This window comes from Dermacentor variabilis, chromosome 10, assembly GCF_050947875.1.
Source record: "Dermacentor variabilis isolate Ectoservices chromosome 10, ASM5094787v1, whole genome shotgun sequence".
NCBI classification, from domain to species: Eukaryota; Metazoa; Arthropoda; class Arachnida; order Ixodida; family Ixodidae; genus Dermacentor; species Dermacentor variabilis.
The window spans coordinates 83,186,111-83,203,153 of NC_134577.1; the positions used below are offsets into that span (position 1 = coordinate 83,186,111).

General features: G+C 46.3%; 1 protein-coding gene across 1 annotated transcript; it reads right to left on the minus strand.

The window, feature by feature from the left end:
• Nucleotides 1-571: 571 nt before the first annotated feature.
• On the minus strand, nt 572-11,990 carry LOC142559628 (NADH-cytochrome b5 reductase 3-like). Its single transcript, XM_075671202.1, has 4 exons — nt 11,569-11,990; nt 8,331-8,546; nt 3,139-3,401; nt 572-895 (listed from the first exon to the last, which is right to left on the minus strand). Exons 1-4 carry the CDS (start codon nt 11,797-11,799, stop codon nt 682-684), a joined length of 924 nt encoding a protein of 307 aa, XP_075527317.1. The 5' UTR covers nt 11,800-11,990; the 3' UTR covers nt 572-681.
• Nucleotides 11,991-17,043: the final 5,053 nt, after the last annotated feature.

The following is a 17,043-nucleotide window of genomic DNA, read 5'->3' on the forward strand; positions in this document are numbered from 1 at the left end:
CGACCGCTTAGCCGATTTCAAAGAAATTTGTTGAACGTAAGAAAGGTGGGTACATTCTAGCGGCTGTGAGAAGCAGAACCAGATTTGTAGGCCTTCATGTAGCGCTTTTCAACCGTGCTTCGAGAGGAAGAACCGCGCGCGCGGACTGTTCGCTTGTCAGAGACGGCGACCCGTCTTTTCCTCGTTCCGTTGTGTAATCTAAAGGAGCCAAATTACGAAGTAAGCAGATTTTGATACTTATACAGAGGCCCCCAAGCCACCCAAGCCGGAGAAGTATACTTCGTAATCCGCGGTGTCACAATGGTGCACCAGCCTTGGGATTCGGGCGCGAAATTCTGGGAAAATGCGAGTTTGAACTTCAACTTCTCTTCTAGTAATCAACCTGCTTATTGCATGGTTAACCAAGTTAGCTCCCTATAGTTTCTACAGATACAGATATTTATCTTGGCATGCGCGCGTAATCGTGGCACAGGTCGACAATTCTGCATTCGAGGAAACATTTGATTTCGTCACCGAAAGACAAAAAATACGCAAACCACACAGTTCGCACGAGACAGAAATAATATAGTCGTCTACAGACAAAGTGTTTATTCAGTGGAGTATTCTTTCGTCATCGATCCCGAAAGCAACAGCGCAGTTTGTAAAGGACAAAAAAATGTTTCGGCGACCGAGCTGCGGCGTTCAAAAGTAGAGCACCCTGTGCGGTTTGTGCCCGATGTCCCTGAGGGCCGGAGCGCAGACGTCGGCGATTAGCCGAGGGGGTCCACAGCAGAGCACCATCGTGCCAGAGTCCGGCGGAGGAAGGTGCTCGGTCATGATGTCCAGGCTCAGGGGCCCCGGCAGGTATCCCGTCATGCCTTCGTACGCAGGCGGCCTGCTCAGCACATGCCGTATGCTGCGTGCAGAGAATGTGAGCTTATAAAACTAACTGTGATTTGAGCGGGATACAGTTGATTCGTTGGGTATATCCTCCACGAGACCGGAATACAGCTGTGGGACATAATCGCTCTCGAAGGTTCGTTCTTATTGTCTGCTGTTATGTTACAACAGTGGAAAAAAAAACAAATATTAAAATTTTGATGTCGCGGTTAGGTACCGGTCCGGTTAGGTTAGGTACCGGTTAGGTCTCCATGTATGCGTGATAAAAAAAAAAGCCATCTCTTCGTGGTTGCTACGGTAAAAACTGAATTTCGTTGCCTAAACGCAGATATTAAAATGGCACTTGAATAATTCGTCATGTTGCTGCCGCGTCCGGTGTTTTCACGCAATGTCAGCGATTTCGAAACACACCTCATGCTTCCTTTCCGCTGTCTGTGACGACACAGAGGTCTAGATCAATTTAGTGTCATTTCTCAAAAGCGGGTGACAAGACTATGAGTAAACCACTTCCTTACAGTTACACATGCACCGTACCTTGCACCAAGAATGAATGTTTTGCGCAGTGACTTCCGAGTGAACTTCGAAAAAAAGTTGAAGGCCATGCTCAATGTATCGTAAGATGGGTCTTAGGAGGTTATAGTCTCCATAGCGACGTGAATAAGGCTATGAAACGCCTTAGTACGAAGGTTCCACTTCGTGCTGCTTAACGTTCACTTAACGCAAGTCGAAGTACACGAGCGTTTTCGCCGCGGCGCTGAGCCCGGGATATGAACGCACGACCTAATGCGCGCTCCACACGCAGAGCGCCCATATAACCTATGGGTGGGCAACCAGGACGAAGGACGAGAGGAAGTACACAACACGAGCGCAACGCTTCCTCTCGTCCTTCGTCCGGGTTGCGCTGCCCACCCATAGGAACATGTTCAATCACCAACTCGCCCAGCTTGCCGTCTTAACCCATATAACCGCTGAGTCACTGCGGCGAGTTGAGCTGCCCTTTACGAGTGGCTGGCGGCAGTCTTCGAGCTGTAGCAAGAAGAATCGGACTTCCAGCCTCCCACTGAAATTTCGCGTGGAGACGACTTCGACATCTTTCTCTTCCTGTGCGTCGCTTAGTCCTCGTGTTTCGGCCAGAAATTTTCTACAGGGAAATGTGGCACTAGTGCCTATACGGGAGCTGCAGTCACACACACACACACACACTATATATATATATATATATATATATATATATATATATATATATATATATATAGCAAGCGTGAGAGAAAGCAAGCGTGAGAATGGTGGGTATAAGACATGGACTTCTCTAAAATTTTCTCCTTGTGGCTCGAAACAGTCTGGCGACTTTGCAAACTGATAATTTTCAAACTCATTTGTACTGTGTTATAACTCCGGCGGTTCTTAATGGTTATGCTTGCGCGTCATAACATATTGCCTTCGTGCGTTTACAAAAAAATATGATTTCTTCGGATATTCATACATATACAAAGTAACAAATGACGCCACAGGATCGTCTGAAGCCGCGTGTATGAGGATTAGGCAAATCTACTGACTTCGCACGGGTCACTCCCACGCTATACCTCAATGATCGGAGCTTCGAGGTGGTTCTCTCTTGTAAATTTTGTGAGATGCCCTATGCTTCGTTCGAGTCCATTTCCCCCTAAACCTTCTCCAAAGCAATAGACGAAGAGTGGCGTTTCAAACCGACAGCCTTCAAAACACTACAAGCAGACGTGTTCATTGCACGGTGCGCATGTTTGTGCGGCTTTTGTTTGTTTCGCAAGCGTCTGTCCTCGTAGTGTATGTTGTGTTTTGCACTGTTGCAATTGGCAACAACACCGTTCGTGCCTGTTCACGTTTCCGCCTCTGTCTGCTTTTAATTTGTGCAAAGGTTTCCAACAACTTCAGCAGATATTTCGAACAATTCGTCATCTTTATCCGGACAATCTATTCCCACACGCGTGTGATATTTGCTTGTTTGAAGGAGGCGCGTGGGCGCCATCACTCGAGAAAAGAGGATGTTCTTTCTTTTTCTCAGTATTTGCCGATTATGAATCGCGTGTGCCTTTCGCTGTATATTTTACGTGTTTCGTCGATATTTATACCTGTGTCCTTTTCTTTTTCGTTTTGTCACAATAAACTAATACTACCTGCTGCCTACCGACATCTTGTAACGGTGCCGCGTCCTACATCAACGCAGCCAAAGCCTGCCGATTCCATGGCTATCTTTCGCCCAGCGAGTTCGTCCACACAGACCTGAAGGCCTCGTTGCTCTTGGCGTAGTCGTCGAGTTCCTGGCGCGCGATGATGTCTTCCTCGCTGTGGTTGACGTCGATCATCATCACCCTCGTCTGGTCGATGCCGTCGGCGAGCAGGTGTCGCAGCAGCTGCAGCATCGGAGTGACGCCGCTTCCGGCCGCCACCAATCCAAGCCGAGTCACGAGCGGCATCCGGTGGCCGTCGGCAGTGGCGAAGTGGCCGCGCCCTTCGTAAACGAAGCGACCCTTGGGGCCCTGGATCTGCGACCGGGCAGGAGTTGGTTGAAGCGACACTAAATGGGAAAGCTATTTCAGCTAAATTAGTGAATATACCCTTTTACAACACAAAAAAAGAAAACTCTTATTCCGATAGGAGGCTTCACAGACCATGAAAGACGCGAGAACCAAAGACGGAGGTGGAGACGCCAACTTGAAGTTCTGGAACGCGCTCTGACGTCACGGCCTCGGACGGCGTCTGCTTCGGCCTAGTTAATTATTTTTGTCTGTAAATATGGGTTACATTCTAATAAAATGGAGTGAAAGACGGAGCGTAGCAAATTTGAACAACCGTTGTCGCGCCCCAACGGCCAAAGAGTACGAGAAGGCGCATCGACATCCGTGACGTCACAGTGACGTTCAAGCGCTGGGATTTCGGTGCAAATTTTTTTTAAAAGAAATAGTACTTCGACCTTAACTTTCTCTCCGAATAATCATTATATCCTGGAGAACTAACAAAGATAGAATTTTTGAAAGAATATTTTATCAGGCTAAATTGATTTAGTGTTTCCTTTTTTGCAAACCTTCAAGGTCGAGACAGCTTGTATTAACACATAGATTTAGAGTAATCAATATCCCCGTGAGATCCCATGTACGTCCCCATATTGGTAGTTGTCTTCAAACATTCTCAAAATGAACTCGAGAGCTCCTAAATGAAATATTAATATCGGGTACGAGATAAGATGCATGCCGAACTAAATAGAAATATTTTTATAGGCGGTGTCCTAAACATGGCGGCCATGACGCGTTTTCGGCTTCAGTAATCACTTCCTGCTCCCATAGTCTCCGTGAAGCATAGTCTCTGTGATCAGTTTTCTTTATTCAGAAGGGGCCGTCACTGAGTCGTGAATTTGGCCGCCACTTCAATATTTAATTATTACCGTAGTTTTCAGGAGAATTGGCATTATGTGATATGGACGATTCTTTCCTCTGCAGCCGAAAAAAACACCTTTCATATGCGTTCTGAATAGCACAAGATATTATTAAAGTGACCAACTTTAATAATATCTCACCAGACCAACACACGATATTACATATTTTCTTTATGTTTACGCAAGAGGACTGTTAGCGTTACAAGTATCAGTAAATGGACTCTGTTCACGCGCGTGGAGATACTGCTTTCACCAATTGAGAGGATACTTAAACAAAATTAGGTATTTTCCCGTTCCTTGTGGCCACATCGGTAAAAAGAACCGAACATAAGATCGAACATATCCCCGACACTTATTCTGGTCACAGGAGTATACACTTGAACTAACAGTCTAATAATTATCTAGTTAAATTTCAACGTGCCACCTTCTGGATGTGTCTTTTATTTTGCACTCAGATTTTTTTAGACAATGGATACAGTATAGTTGTTAAATTTTAGAGAATAAATTGGGTTATATTATGTCAAATTTATTGATTTATTTGGAGGCTAATGTTTACAGGTTTCTTCTCATGTTCGCGCTTTGGTTACTGATTTGTAATAACATTGCATGCACCAAGTTATTTTTGTTGGGTATAATATTAGTGATCCTGTTTTGGGCCAAATTCACGAATCTCATTGTTCGCAAGTTTTCTTTTCCATTGGCCGGCCGTCTTCACTAACGTGTCCAGCACCAGGATAGGCTTGAATTTTGTCTTACAAACAATTATCGCGTCACTGATTCTTTTTTTTTTTTTTTTGTGAATACGGGCCCAGATTTATGCGCTGGCAGAATCGGCCTCCACTTTTATATTCCTTACACGGTTTATATTTACCCTACTAATGTTAATAATGTAGAATAACAATAAGAAGAACGAACCAACTAGCCAAGCAACAAGTCATGATACGAAACTAGTATCGTATTCGCAAAAGAAAGCCTTTAGGCTAGAATTAATCCTGAGAGCAAGTTCTACCCAATCCTGATGCAGGGCATATTATTAGCGAATGCAGCCAGTCAGTGGCAAAGAGCAATTCTGAACGGAAAGCTTCGTGAATACGAACCCTGGTTCGTTGAAGAAAGAAACCTGCTAGTGTTTCTGCTAGAAATTAGAGGGTGTGGACCTTCATTCGATGCAAAAAACAAAAAAAACATGGCAAGTCGGAAACATCCTGTTAGATTCCCGCACGGCCCACGACTGCCCACGCCGCTGCCTTCAGCCAGTAGGCGTTGGTATGCGTAGTTTCGGGAATTTCTGGGCACTACGCGACGGCGAATCGAAGAGACCTTAGGACCAGACGCGAGAACTCATTTCGTACGTTCCTCTAGTCTGGTAATTTCGGTCACTGCTCGAAGACATAACACATTTTTTTTTGGCGCATTATGTATTGACAACACAATGGCTGCGCTTCATGAAAAATATAGCTACACGGGCTACAGCCTTACATATACGGCTAGCAGTATGTATTAAACAAAATAAAATCATATAGATGGTCAGGGCGGTATAGCTACGCTGCAGCGACTATGAATACGCGATTTCGTAAATCGGTTTGTAGGAAAGAATTAGATTTTCTAGCTGGTAGCCGATGATAGTTGAATGCTTCACTGCATTTTAAACGTGCTGCTTTACGCTGTATTCCGTCTCACAAGTCGTGTGCAGCACTGTGGAAGCTGCAGGACTTCTTAGCCAATAGGAAGGCCGAGTGCCCCTCGAGATGTGTTAATCCGCGCCACGTCGTCTGCTCAGCGGCTGCTAAATTTCCAGTATACGACGGGCATGCGCAACGGTCCAGACAGGCCACACATGGCTGTAATTTATCCTGTACCAAGCAAACACAAACCTATCTAACCCTGCCGTTAATCACACAGTTACGCCCGGAACTATATTCTTCTGAGCAAGGATATTGCTTGTGTGTGCCTCGTACCTTCGGCAACGCTGCAGGCCACTTGTAATATAGAGTCTAGTAATAGGCATAGAACAACACTCAAATGCCCAGTAATGCAAAAACTCCAATCTAAAAAAAAATAAGTATGGCACAGTAAATAGCAGCTGACTTACGCACAGTGTGCTCTCATGTAACGTCAAAGCTCCTCGGCAAGCAGCAGTACTTACCGTGTTTTGCACGATTTGTAATCACGATAGATGAAGATCTTGTATAGCTGCTGAGGGAGATATTGTATGGGAAGGCCGAAAACGTAATGAAATGGCGGAAATTTACCAAGGTCTGAAGCAAGGATGTCCTCTGTGCCCACTATTGTTCACGTTTTATTTTAAGGGCATAGAAAGATGACCGTAAAACAGCGAGTTAGGATTTGATTTATCCTACATGCGTAATGGAGAAATGGAGCAACAGAAGGTCCCCAGACTGATTTATCCGGAGGACATAGTGCTACTGGCTGACAAAGCAGAATATTTAAAGACACTTGCGAGTTTGTGTGGCAACACCGCAACGAATCAAGGCCTTACGTTTAACACGGATAAATCGAGAATTATGAACTTTAGAGAACAGGCGAGTAATTACATGGTATCAGTTCAAGAGCAAGTTATATCCATAGCCAAGCAATATACCTATATCGGCGCATACATAAACGAAGGAAAGACTTCCTCAAGTCCTCATCAATTTCATCGGAAAATAAAGGAGAAGTAGAAAGCAGCAATAATGAAACATACAGCACTTTGGGTTCACAATGAATATGACGTGGTGCTTGGAATTGGGAAACAAGTAATGGTGTCAATGCTAACGTTCGTAAATGTCATTCTGTGCTTAAAATAGGATATCTTGTCAGCGTTGGAAGTTAACCAGAAATCGGTAGGCCGGTTGGCTTTGGGAGCCCACGGTAAAACCTTAAATGATGAAGTGCAGGGTGCCGTGGATTGGGCCTCTTTAGGAGTCAGAAAAGCGCAGAGAAAAATTAGTTCTGAAGAAAGACTCAGGGACATGGATGAGAATACATGGGCAGCTAAAGTGCACAAGTCTCTGTACTTGAAAAGCGTGGACACAGAATAGAGGAAGAGGCCAAGAAAACTGGCAACCAAGTACAGGGTAATTGAAAGTGTAAATAGATAACCAGGAGTCATCAGAGAGAGGGGGAGAGAAACCGAGACAGTAAATTGAACGCAAGGAATGGAAACAAAAAAAAAGGAGATTTACAAGAATGGCAAGAAGGAAATCAGAAGGTAAAATGTGTAGGATAACACAAAGGGAAGCGCCTTGGGCACGAGCTGGTTGCCCAAGGACAAAAAACATACCGGAATAAAGATTCGCAACAAGATGAGGCCCGTGTTTGCCGCAGCAAAGTTCCGGAGACTACCCAGCACGTACTAATGGAATGCGAAGATATTCACCCAGTGAGACCCCATAGCTAACGTACACCTTCCGGAAGCGCTTGGAGTTAAAGTGGAAGGAAGCATCAACCGGTCAGCAGTCGAGATAAGCAAGAGACGTTTGGAAATATTTGTGGTAAAAGAAAGCAGGTAGGATATTGATACGTCCGGATCTGTTGCAAGCATTGGTACAAGGTAGATAGAGAAATTTCGAGGAAGAAAAGAAAAGGTAAAGGAGATTGTTTAAACAACGCTAGAATAAAATGCATGTATAGCATACCTCATTAACTCAAGTAGGCTAAGTGACTATAGCTGTCACCACCTCTCTCATAGGGTACGCCAATTGTCGTCATCATCATCATCATCATCATCATCATCATCATCATCATCATCATGCAATTTTCTAAGCCCATTTTAAAGTAATAATTCCTTCAGCATGATCGCATCTATCACTATAAATCATGGTCTTTTCACTTTCGCTAAGATCTGACGACACGTTCTGGGCACCGCCACTCCCTTAGTCGTCGATCCCTTACGAATATAACTGTACAGTAATTGCTCGTGGCCCAGTTGCCTTTCTGCATGTCGACCGTCCTATGCCACGTTAAACGTGCAAGTGTTATCGAAGAGCCAGAACCAACTTTCCACTGGAAGAGAGCCACGCGACGCCACCGGGTTTCGTACCTCTATCTTATCTCCCGGCTGGAGGCTGTCCAGGTACTGGCTCATGAGCCCTCCGATGGGGTGCTTCCTGGACACGCCCGCCGGGTAGACCTTCACCATGATGTCGAAGCTGCCCCGCTGATCCGTGCGGCTGACCGGCGTGTACGGCCTCATCACCGTGCGGTCGCCGATGCGCGCGTACACCAACACGTGCTCGCCCACACGAAAGCCGAGCACCTGCAAAAGGAGGAACGAAAGAGTGTTACGCACGAGACAGGTCCAAGGTTGACGGGCTCGAGAAGTGCCCCGTTGTGATTTTTACATGCGCGTCTGTTGCTCGAAAGCTTCGTTTCCCGTGTCCGACGATTCTGCTGCTCTCTATGTAGAGCCCAAGTTTATCGAAACTTGTTGCCGAAAATATATTAAGGAATTAAAGCATATTCATGCTTAGTCCAGGGTTCGACGGAACACTGTCTGGCGAGGAGTGTACATTCTCTTCTTGACAACAAACACACATTTGGCAAAGTTTGGAGAAAAAACACTGTTTATGACGTTTAGAGTGCCCTACGGGTCTCTTGTTCACATAAAAGCGAGATCTCTCTTACCTGTCTGCCAGAAGGAAGACCACAGGCGTCATCCTCCTGCGAGGTCAGCATCCATCGTGCCTCCCTACCATCGGGCTTTACACCCTCGGCACGTTCAACCTCAGCTTTGTGGTGTTTAAAACAACCTCGAGTGCGTCTTACAGTTCCAGGGATAAGAAACAAGACCCACCTGCCTACCTTGGCCTTGAATCAAGCAGCTCTGGATTGGTTGCCCAATTTCTACTTTGACCGAGTCCACAAGCTGCGCTGACGTACTGCAACCGTTATGCCAGCTTACTCTTTCGTAGTGTCTCAGCCAGTCATCCACGTTTTCATCTGTTTTACCGGAGAATATACGTGGTTCCGGCGTCCAGTAGCTGGGATGCCTTGGTCTCTGGCTGGCTTGAACGGTGCCTTCTTCGATGGTGCTTCGTTAACCAGCCTGCTTGGGCGTCTGCCATGCTTGTTGGCTCTGGTGGTAGTCCAGCCAGGCAAGGGTAGCCATTACCAGCGAGGTCACTTTTTTTTACTTTTTTGAATGAACAAGAAAGAAACTGACTAATTGCCTTTCTCGACGTCCTTGTACGACGATCTTCCGGAGGCTGCTCTACAACTGTATATAGGAAGCCCGAACATTCGGGCAAGTTCCTAAGTTCTGCCTCGATGCATCCCAAGGGTCACAAACGCGCCGTGGCGACTTCTTTGTTCAAGCGTGCGTTCCCGTCTTTGCTCAGACGAATCCGCACGATGGCGGGACTTCAAAAAAAGTAAAACATGATCTCGCTGGTAATGGCTACCCTCGCCAACTTCCACGTCAGCAGGAACGCCGCTCCACAGGGCCTCCCAGAACCAAACCGACTCATGACATGAAAACTGCACCCATGTTCTATGCTCCCGGCTTAAGCGAAACGCTGGCAAGAATTTTCAAGAATTATGACATACAAGTCGCACGCGTGCCATCATACAAATTAAGAAGTCAACTGGTCCCCCTGAAAGGCCCATTGGAACGTGAATGTCACCCCGGAGTGATATATAAGATACATTGTCAAGGCTGCCGCGCATCGTACACCGGAGAAACGAGCAACTCCAGACGACGTATCAACCAGCACCAAAATGACGTAGCCAAGGGACACACCGCCGTCAACGGGCGCGCTGAACATCACCTTAACACGGGTCACAACATTGATTGGAATTCTGCGACTGTCATCGACACGGAAAAATCACTATCATCCCGCCTTCTTTTGGAATAATTATTAATCCAGTCGACGCCTCTCACAGTGAATCGGACACGTGGAAATCTACCAGAAATATACACCAGATCAGTGCGCCATCTTCACGTACATAAGGCAAGGGCCAACTTGTCCCGCTTTTAGCTGAACAAGAGACCAGTAGGGGACTCGAAAGGCCATAAACTGTTATTTTTTCAAACTTTGGCGATTGTTTGCTTGCTGTCAAGGAGGAAATGTTCACGCTTAACATGCAGTTAGCGGTGAGCAAGTTTTCGAAATTTCGAAGACGGGCCCAATAGCCCTTGCCATTCATGCCGTATTAAGCTCCAGAGTTTAATGTTTGAAATTGTCTAGTAGTCGTTTTTTCTTAGGATGATAGGGTTTCGTTGTTCTAAGAATGCGATTTGTCTGTGGACAAGGCTTACCTCCGCACGGCTCCGAAACGACTCGAAGGTGTTTCGCTCATCCTTTTTTGGGGGACGGCCGTTTTCGCTATTTCTTCCGTTCAACAAGGAATAACAACGACAAAACTAACAGTTCACTTGTGACACTGAACCGCGGAACGCAGTGATCCTAAGAAAGTATTTGCGCGCAGTTCAATCTGCCATGCACCTTAACACCTATGACGAGTGGAGACGTCGTTGGGCAGTGGCACTTACACATACGGGAGAGAAAAAAACAAAGAACTCTTGTTCATTCTACGTGCTAGAGACTTCACAACCTATTGTTTGCTGCATTTTCCGTCAATCTTCTCGCATTTCCCGTACCCCTTCCACCGCAAATCTTATAGTACTGGACTCGGGAGGTTGTCGTCAGAATCAATAAAAGCATTATGACAAGATTCGCTCCAATTATTTAGTTATTTAGACAAGCGCTCCTATCACAGGCTTACCCGCCGTGGTTGCTCAGTGGCTATGGTGTTGGGCTGCTGAGCACGAGGTCGCGGGATCGAATCCCGGCCACGGCGGCCGCATTTCGATGGGGGCGAAATGCGAAAACACCCGTGTGCTTAGATTTAGGTGCACGTTAAAGAACCCCAGGTGGTCAAAATTTCCGGAGTCCTCCACTACGGCGTGGCTCATATTCAGAAAGTGGTTTTGGCACGTAAAACCCCAAATATTATTATTATTATTATCACAGGCTTAGAAAAAAGCAAACGCCTCTGGTCACTGACGAAGCAAAAATTCAATCGATGTTTCACAACTCGTGTGGATGCTTTGTTCGTAGTGATAATTAATTGACGTTTCGGAACTCGCGTGAGTTGCGAATCGTCAATCCGCTCTGTAACTATAAACCCTTCGCTACTGCTTTTTTTTTTTCGGACATGCTGCCTAACCAGACGTGTGCTCACCGAACTCGTGCTTAAACCTCCTCCTCATGAGAGAGAAGGGGGAGGGGGTGGGAGGTTAGGACAGGACGTGGTGCCGGCGGGGCACCCGCGTGTACCTGCTTGGGGCTCTTCAGGGCGAACCGGAACAGGCGCACGTCGTGGGTGACGGGGATGCGCTGCTCGAGCCGCACCGTGTACGAGGCGCGATCCTGGGTCAGCAGGACTTCGCCCGCGAGCGCGATGCGTATCCTGCGCACCAGCAGCACGGCCAGGGCCACGGCGCCGAACGCTGCAGCCGCCGACGCCAGCAACACCAGGATGGGACGCCGGTTCACGGTCAGCCGCATGTCCACTCCTGTCGCGCTGAAAGTCCTTCTTGTTTTTTTTCTCTCTTGTTTCGCAGATAGCCTGCGGGAACACGCCAAGGTGGGCTTTCTCTTCTTCTTCCGCGCTGTTCGATATGATGATGACGACGACGATGAGTCCTTTAAGAATGGCACAAAACCATCGTGACGGATAGGCCACGAACTGGGTGGTATTATGATACAAAAGAAGAGGATACCTAAAGGACAATATCAAAGAAACATATTGTAAGCCCACCGCCACGAAGAGTAGTAAAAAAACGAAAAGCGCAGCGTGGACCATCCATGGTAGAAGGCCTTCGTCTCGACGAGTTCGTTGCACACACACAGAACTCCTATATTGCCGCAGAGCTCGGGTAGCGGACAACATAGAGTTTGTGGCGGAGAGAACCACCGGCGCCACATTAGCGATCGTGTTTGCCAAAGTGACGAGAGGGGGGTATGCAACGTTCTTCTTTGTGGCGTCGGCGCGTTGTTCCCGGTGACGCTGGGTATAGCGCGCTTGCATTTCCCGCGCTTGTTCTGCGTTGCGGCCTTCCCTGGAACGTCTTAAGGGGATATATAACCAAGAGTACCTGGTACATGGACGCGGGAACCTGCGGGGCAAGGGGGGGGGGGGGCGGAGCCTCCCAAATATATTTATGAGGGGGCCCTCCTTCTCCATTTCTTGTATCGGCGACATTTCTTTTTTAGACATCGTAGGAGCTATGCGCCCCCACCAACTTTCATTCGCTATTAATTCTGTTCGCGCACAGATGCCCGACGTTTGCTCTCTTAATGAGATCCCTATCTTTAATTCTGCTCATATATGTACGTGTCAGCGCTGCCTGCTTCTCGATTCATCGGACAGCCTAGGACAACGGTTGGCTCCATAATATTTCACGAAATTATAAACAAAAGCTGCGTCGTTTGTACCAAATTGCTATACATTTGTGAGCTTGCCGCGCCGAAACCGTAAGAATGCCTCGAATTGCATCGGAGATGCTCCAAAACACCGAGCGCGACCACTAAGCGTACGGGCTCAGGCCATTTTTAAGAGGGAAGCCGCAACTGCGTGAATAGACTGGAGTTTGTTCGCTTAATCCTGAGAATATCGGGAGTCGCAAGGAGTCACTGCATATCGTCGATTATCGAATCATTTCGTGCCTGCGGAGTTCCGCTGCATTCACGCGACATAATGCGCGACCCTACTAGCATGCCCGTGAGCCCGCGTTCGTGCTTTTTTTTTTTTTTCTGGGACTTAGAATGGGACACTTTTTCATGATACAACTAATTACATATCATTGCATAACAACGAAATACCCACAAAGATATTAAAAGATATGACAAGGTGACGTGCGATGGTGCAGTGGGCCGGAAAAACAGCGTCATTTGGCACCCGTTCCTGCCCTGGCAAAACAGACTGCTTACGCACCCCCCCTCTCTCTCTCTCTCTCTCTCTCTCTATCTATCTATCTATCTATCTATCTATCTATCTATCTATCTATCTATCTATCTATCTATCTATCTATCTATCTCTCCACTCTCTATCTCTCCCCTTCTTTTTTTTCTTTTTTTTTACAATTATGAAGTTCCAACGGGGTGCATGCGTCCCGTGCGAGGAACACTGTATAGCCACGCACAAGTCGTAACTGAGTTTAAGGATATTAGGTTTAAAGTAACTTAACTTGTCCCTGTTGTAAGAATGCCGCCGCTTTTGTCAAATACTATTTCTTTTTCTCACCTGCTGCTCTAGATACTAGCGCCAAGATGGTGACGAGGGGTTGAAATAGCGGGAGTCCCTTTGATACAAGGTTACGCTGTAATCTGCGATTTACCGCATTGCAATCGCATATAGTGCAGGCCTCGCCGCAAAGTTCGTTTGTTTTTTTGTTTCTTTGCTACGCGATAGCCACGACGGGATTGGCAAATTGCTTTGCTTGGTAACAGTACAGTGTAACAGGAGGCAAAGGGCAAGGTCGTTCGCCAGAGGGTGTCGTTCGCCCCCCTTTCTCAATGAATTGACGGCACATTATCACCGAACTGTCTTTTCTTTCTTTCTTTTTTGAGGTTCCACATTGTTCTAAATCATGATCAAGCCGTACAAAGAAAACTGAAAAACATAGCTTGTACAAGAGATAAAGCCCCTGTAATATCCCACACTTAAAAAAAACACTACCTAGTTTGTACAAGAAAGAAGCGTAAAGTCTTGCTGCACTTAAATAAATTACCACCAGCTTACCAACAAAATCACACGTTTTTTGTCGTTAGTGATAAAGATAATATGTTTAACGCGGAAACGCAAACGCATAGTATCGAAATGTATGAATGTGTTTGTGCGTATCGAGAGTGATAAGGCGCGAACTGGAGAAACTCGCACTGGAGAAGCCTGGTTCGGCTGATAACGTGCCACGATTGACTATATGTTGGCCGCGGTTATTAACGTGCGCACCTGCGATGCCGATAAGGAGATTCGGTACAGTGGCCAGTCTTTCATGGTGTGGATGCCGCGAAGCGCTCGGCGTCAGCCCCGGTCGTTACTAATGGCCCACATTACGTCGCTTTAAACATTTCCTTTTAACGCTAATCGTGGTTCGGATTATTGGAATAGTGTCTGCGCACGAAGCGACGATCTGGCAAATACGCGAACGGAGCTGCAGGATCGCTGACTCACCGGCGCCGCCGGCGTCACGGGGCATCCGTCCATATACGCAGAAATTCCTCGAGCACAAGCCAGAGACCCTGGCCATAGCATTGAAAAGAAAACAGCAAGAACAAAGAAAGAAAAAAGAGTGTCACTGCGTGCGCCGTAGCTATAGAAGCGCTGTGACTTAATTGAGATAGTTGGTGGTACATCGTTTCTTACCGCGTTCAGTTTGGGAAACACAAAACGCAGAACAGGACAACACGCTGCTGCCCATGTCCTGTTCTGCGTTCCAAAACGGCGCAATAAAGAAAAACTAAGAATGCGCGCATCGTTCGAGTGGAATTTCAGTTTCTATCCGGACATCATACTTCCGCAATAACCGGCAGGTGGAAACGGGAATCCTGCTTTAAATAACCGTCTCATACCTTTCTGTGTTCAAATATCGTGTGTTGCGTGTTCTGAATTTAAATGTCTGCTGCTGTGACGGGACCCAGAATTCCGTTCGAGCTACAGAATGAGTGGGGCTTCACTGTATCAGGTAAACACTGTATCAGGTAAACACAGCAGTGTTTTGCGCCCTCTGAAGACGGTATTTATGACAGCAGGAGCTAATGCCGAAAGGAAGGACTATTAGCGGCAAGAATTTGGAGTGGCGCCCTCTCGCGTGTGACGTCGCGGCCAGGACGCCACTCGCACCGGCTCGCTCGGCTGCCGCGCGCGCGTTCCCTTCGTGTATGCTTGGGGTATTGGCGGCTCGAGCCGTACTTACAGAAGGTTATTTCAGATTATTTTTGTTGCCATGCGTGGACCTCAGTTTCTTCTTTGAAACCACGTAAGTCTTGAAAATTTGCGATTTGGATATCGCAAGCTATGTAGCGCTGAAGGGGTCTACTGGTCTTGCAATGCATATATGCACCCTGTCTATTCATAAATTTTGCTTAAAAAGAACGTCTGCAAGTTCAACACGCGAGGTTATTTATGATGCTCCTCTAAACACTTAACATTCCCTTATTATTTAAGTATGAGAGACATAGCATTTTACATGGAATACCTTGATGTTTGGTGTCAACATTATATATCCGTGTTAGAAGGACACTGCCCAGCGAAGCTTTCATCATAATTCTTATCTTGTTTTAGTCAAATGTGACAACTGTATTAAGGTCTAAATGGAAGAAATAGGCGCGCATTTCGTGTGAAAAGGTTTGGTACTACTTTCATCGTTCTCTGAAATAGGCACCCGGAAATGTATTGGCTGTTAACACGACGGCGCATCGTGTATAGTATATACATACGTCACGAACACCATAACAGCAATCACATAAAAGAAAATTTCGTGGTTAAGATCGAGAACCATGCAATCACCTGCAAGCGATGAAATGTGTCATAATGGCCCTCACTAGCTTTTATCGACGATATGGCACACCCCTCCCGCAACGGAAAGCAACCGACTGTTGTTATGGCGAGGCGTGCATTGTTCGCGAAACCCAGCATTTCACTACAACTTTGAATTGAAACCATAAAGTAGCTCTTTACAGCTCCAATTACAATGCCTATAGCATACTCAAGGCACTACAGCGCAGCTTAGGCTGCGTTGACATAAAAAATGCAAGCACATCCTGCCTCAACGTGTCTCGATCCTTTGTTGTTTAATTACACAGACTGAAAACTATTTGCTTCGTCAGTGCATAAAAGAGAACCTCGCGTACCCGCCTCTTAAAGACGACACCACAAGTCTCACATGAACACTTGACCTCCACAGGGGAACAATGATATCTTGAATATGTACAACACTACTAATGAATGGGCCTTAGGCTTCTTGCTGGCTGCAGCGAATCGGTCCAAAAAGCATATTTCACTCAAATATTTGACCGCAGCAGCCTGTGTCAGTTCTTCAAACAGATTCATCATGTCTGTCTTTCAAGCAAGAAGCACCAGTAAATTGCTCAAGCGAGTTGAATGTTTAGCCCGGAAAGGGAATAAATATTGGTACATTCATTTCTGTGTGCTGCAAACACCTGTAAACCTCAATCAGCTTTGCTTCAAGTTACTGCCACTTAAGTTTAACCGGTGAAGAACGGCCTGATTTTGAGAACCAGTTAAAAACGCAAGTGGTGCTGGCGGAATCTAAACTGCAGTGATAGTTAAGTCCTCGTGTTGCTGCCGAGGGTTTCTGTGAAGAAATAGAAAAATTCGATATTATACCGTGAACTTTTCGTCGTGAGCAAACATGTTTTAGCGGGTTAAAATCAAGATAAATGTTGTAGAAGTCATATATAGTCAGCGTTTATTTGTGACACGCATATTGCACCATGGTGGCTATGGAATGTTAACTAGATTCTTCTGTGTTGTGCTTTTTGCGTCTATGCTTTTATTATTCACGTGAGCTACCACTGGAAAGTGTAGATCCGCGCATGAAAAACCCGTAATGGGCCGGTCTGAGCTCCCTCGGGTGGCACTATAGCTTTGCCCTCGACAAATATATTGTCGTCTAGGAAATAAGCTCCTTGAATTCACTTTATCGCGAACGAAGACATCGTAAAATATATATTTGAGATGCCCATCATATGTATACAAGCATTGGGAACGAGAACGAACAAACGGAA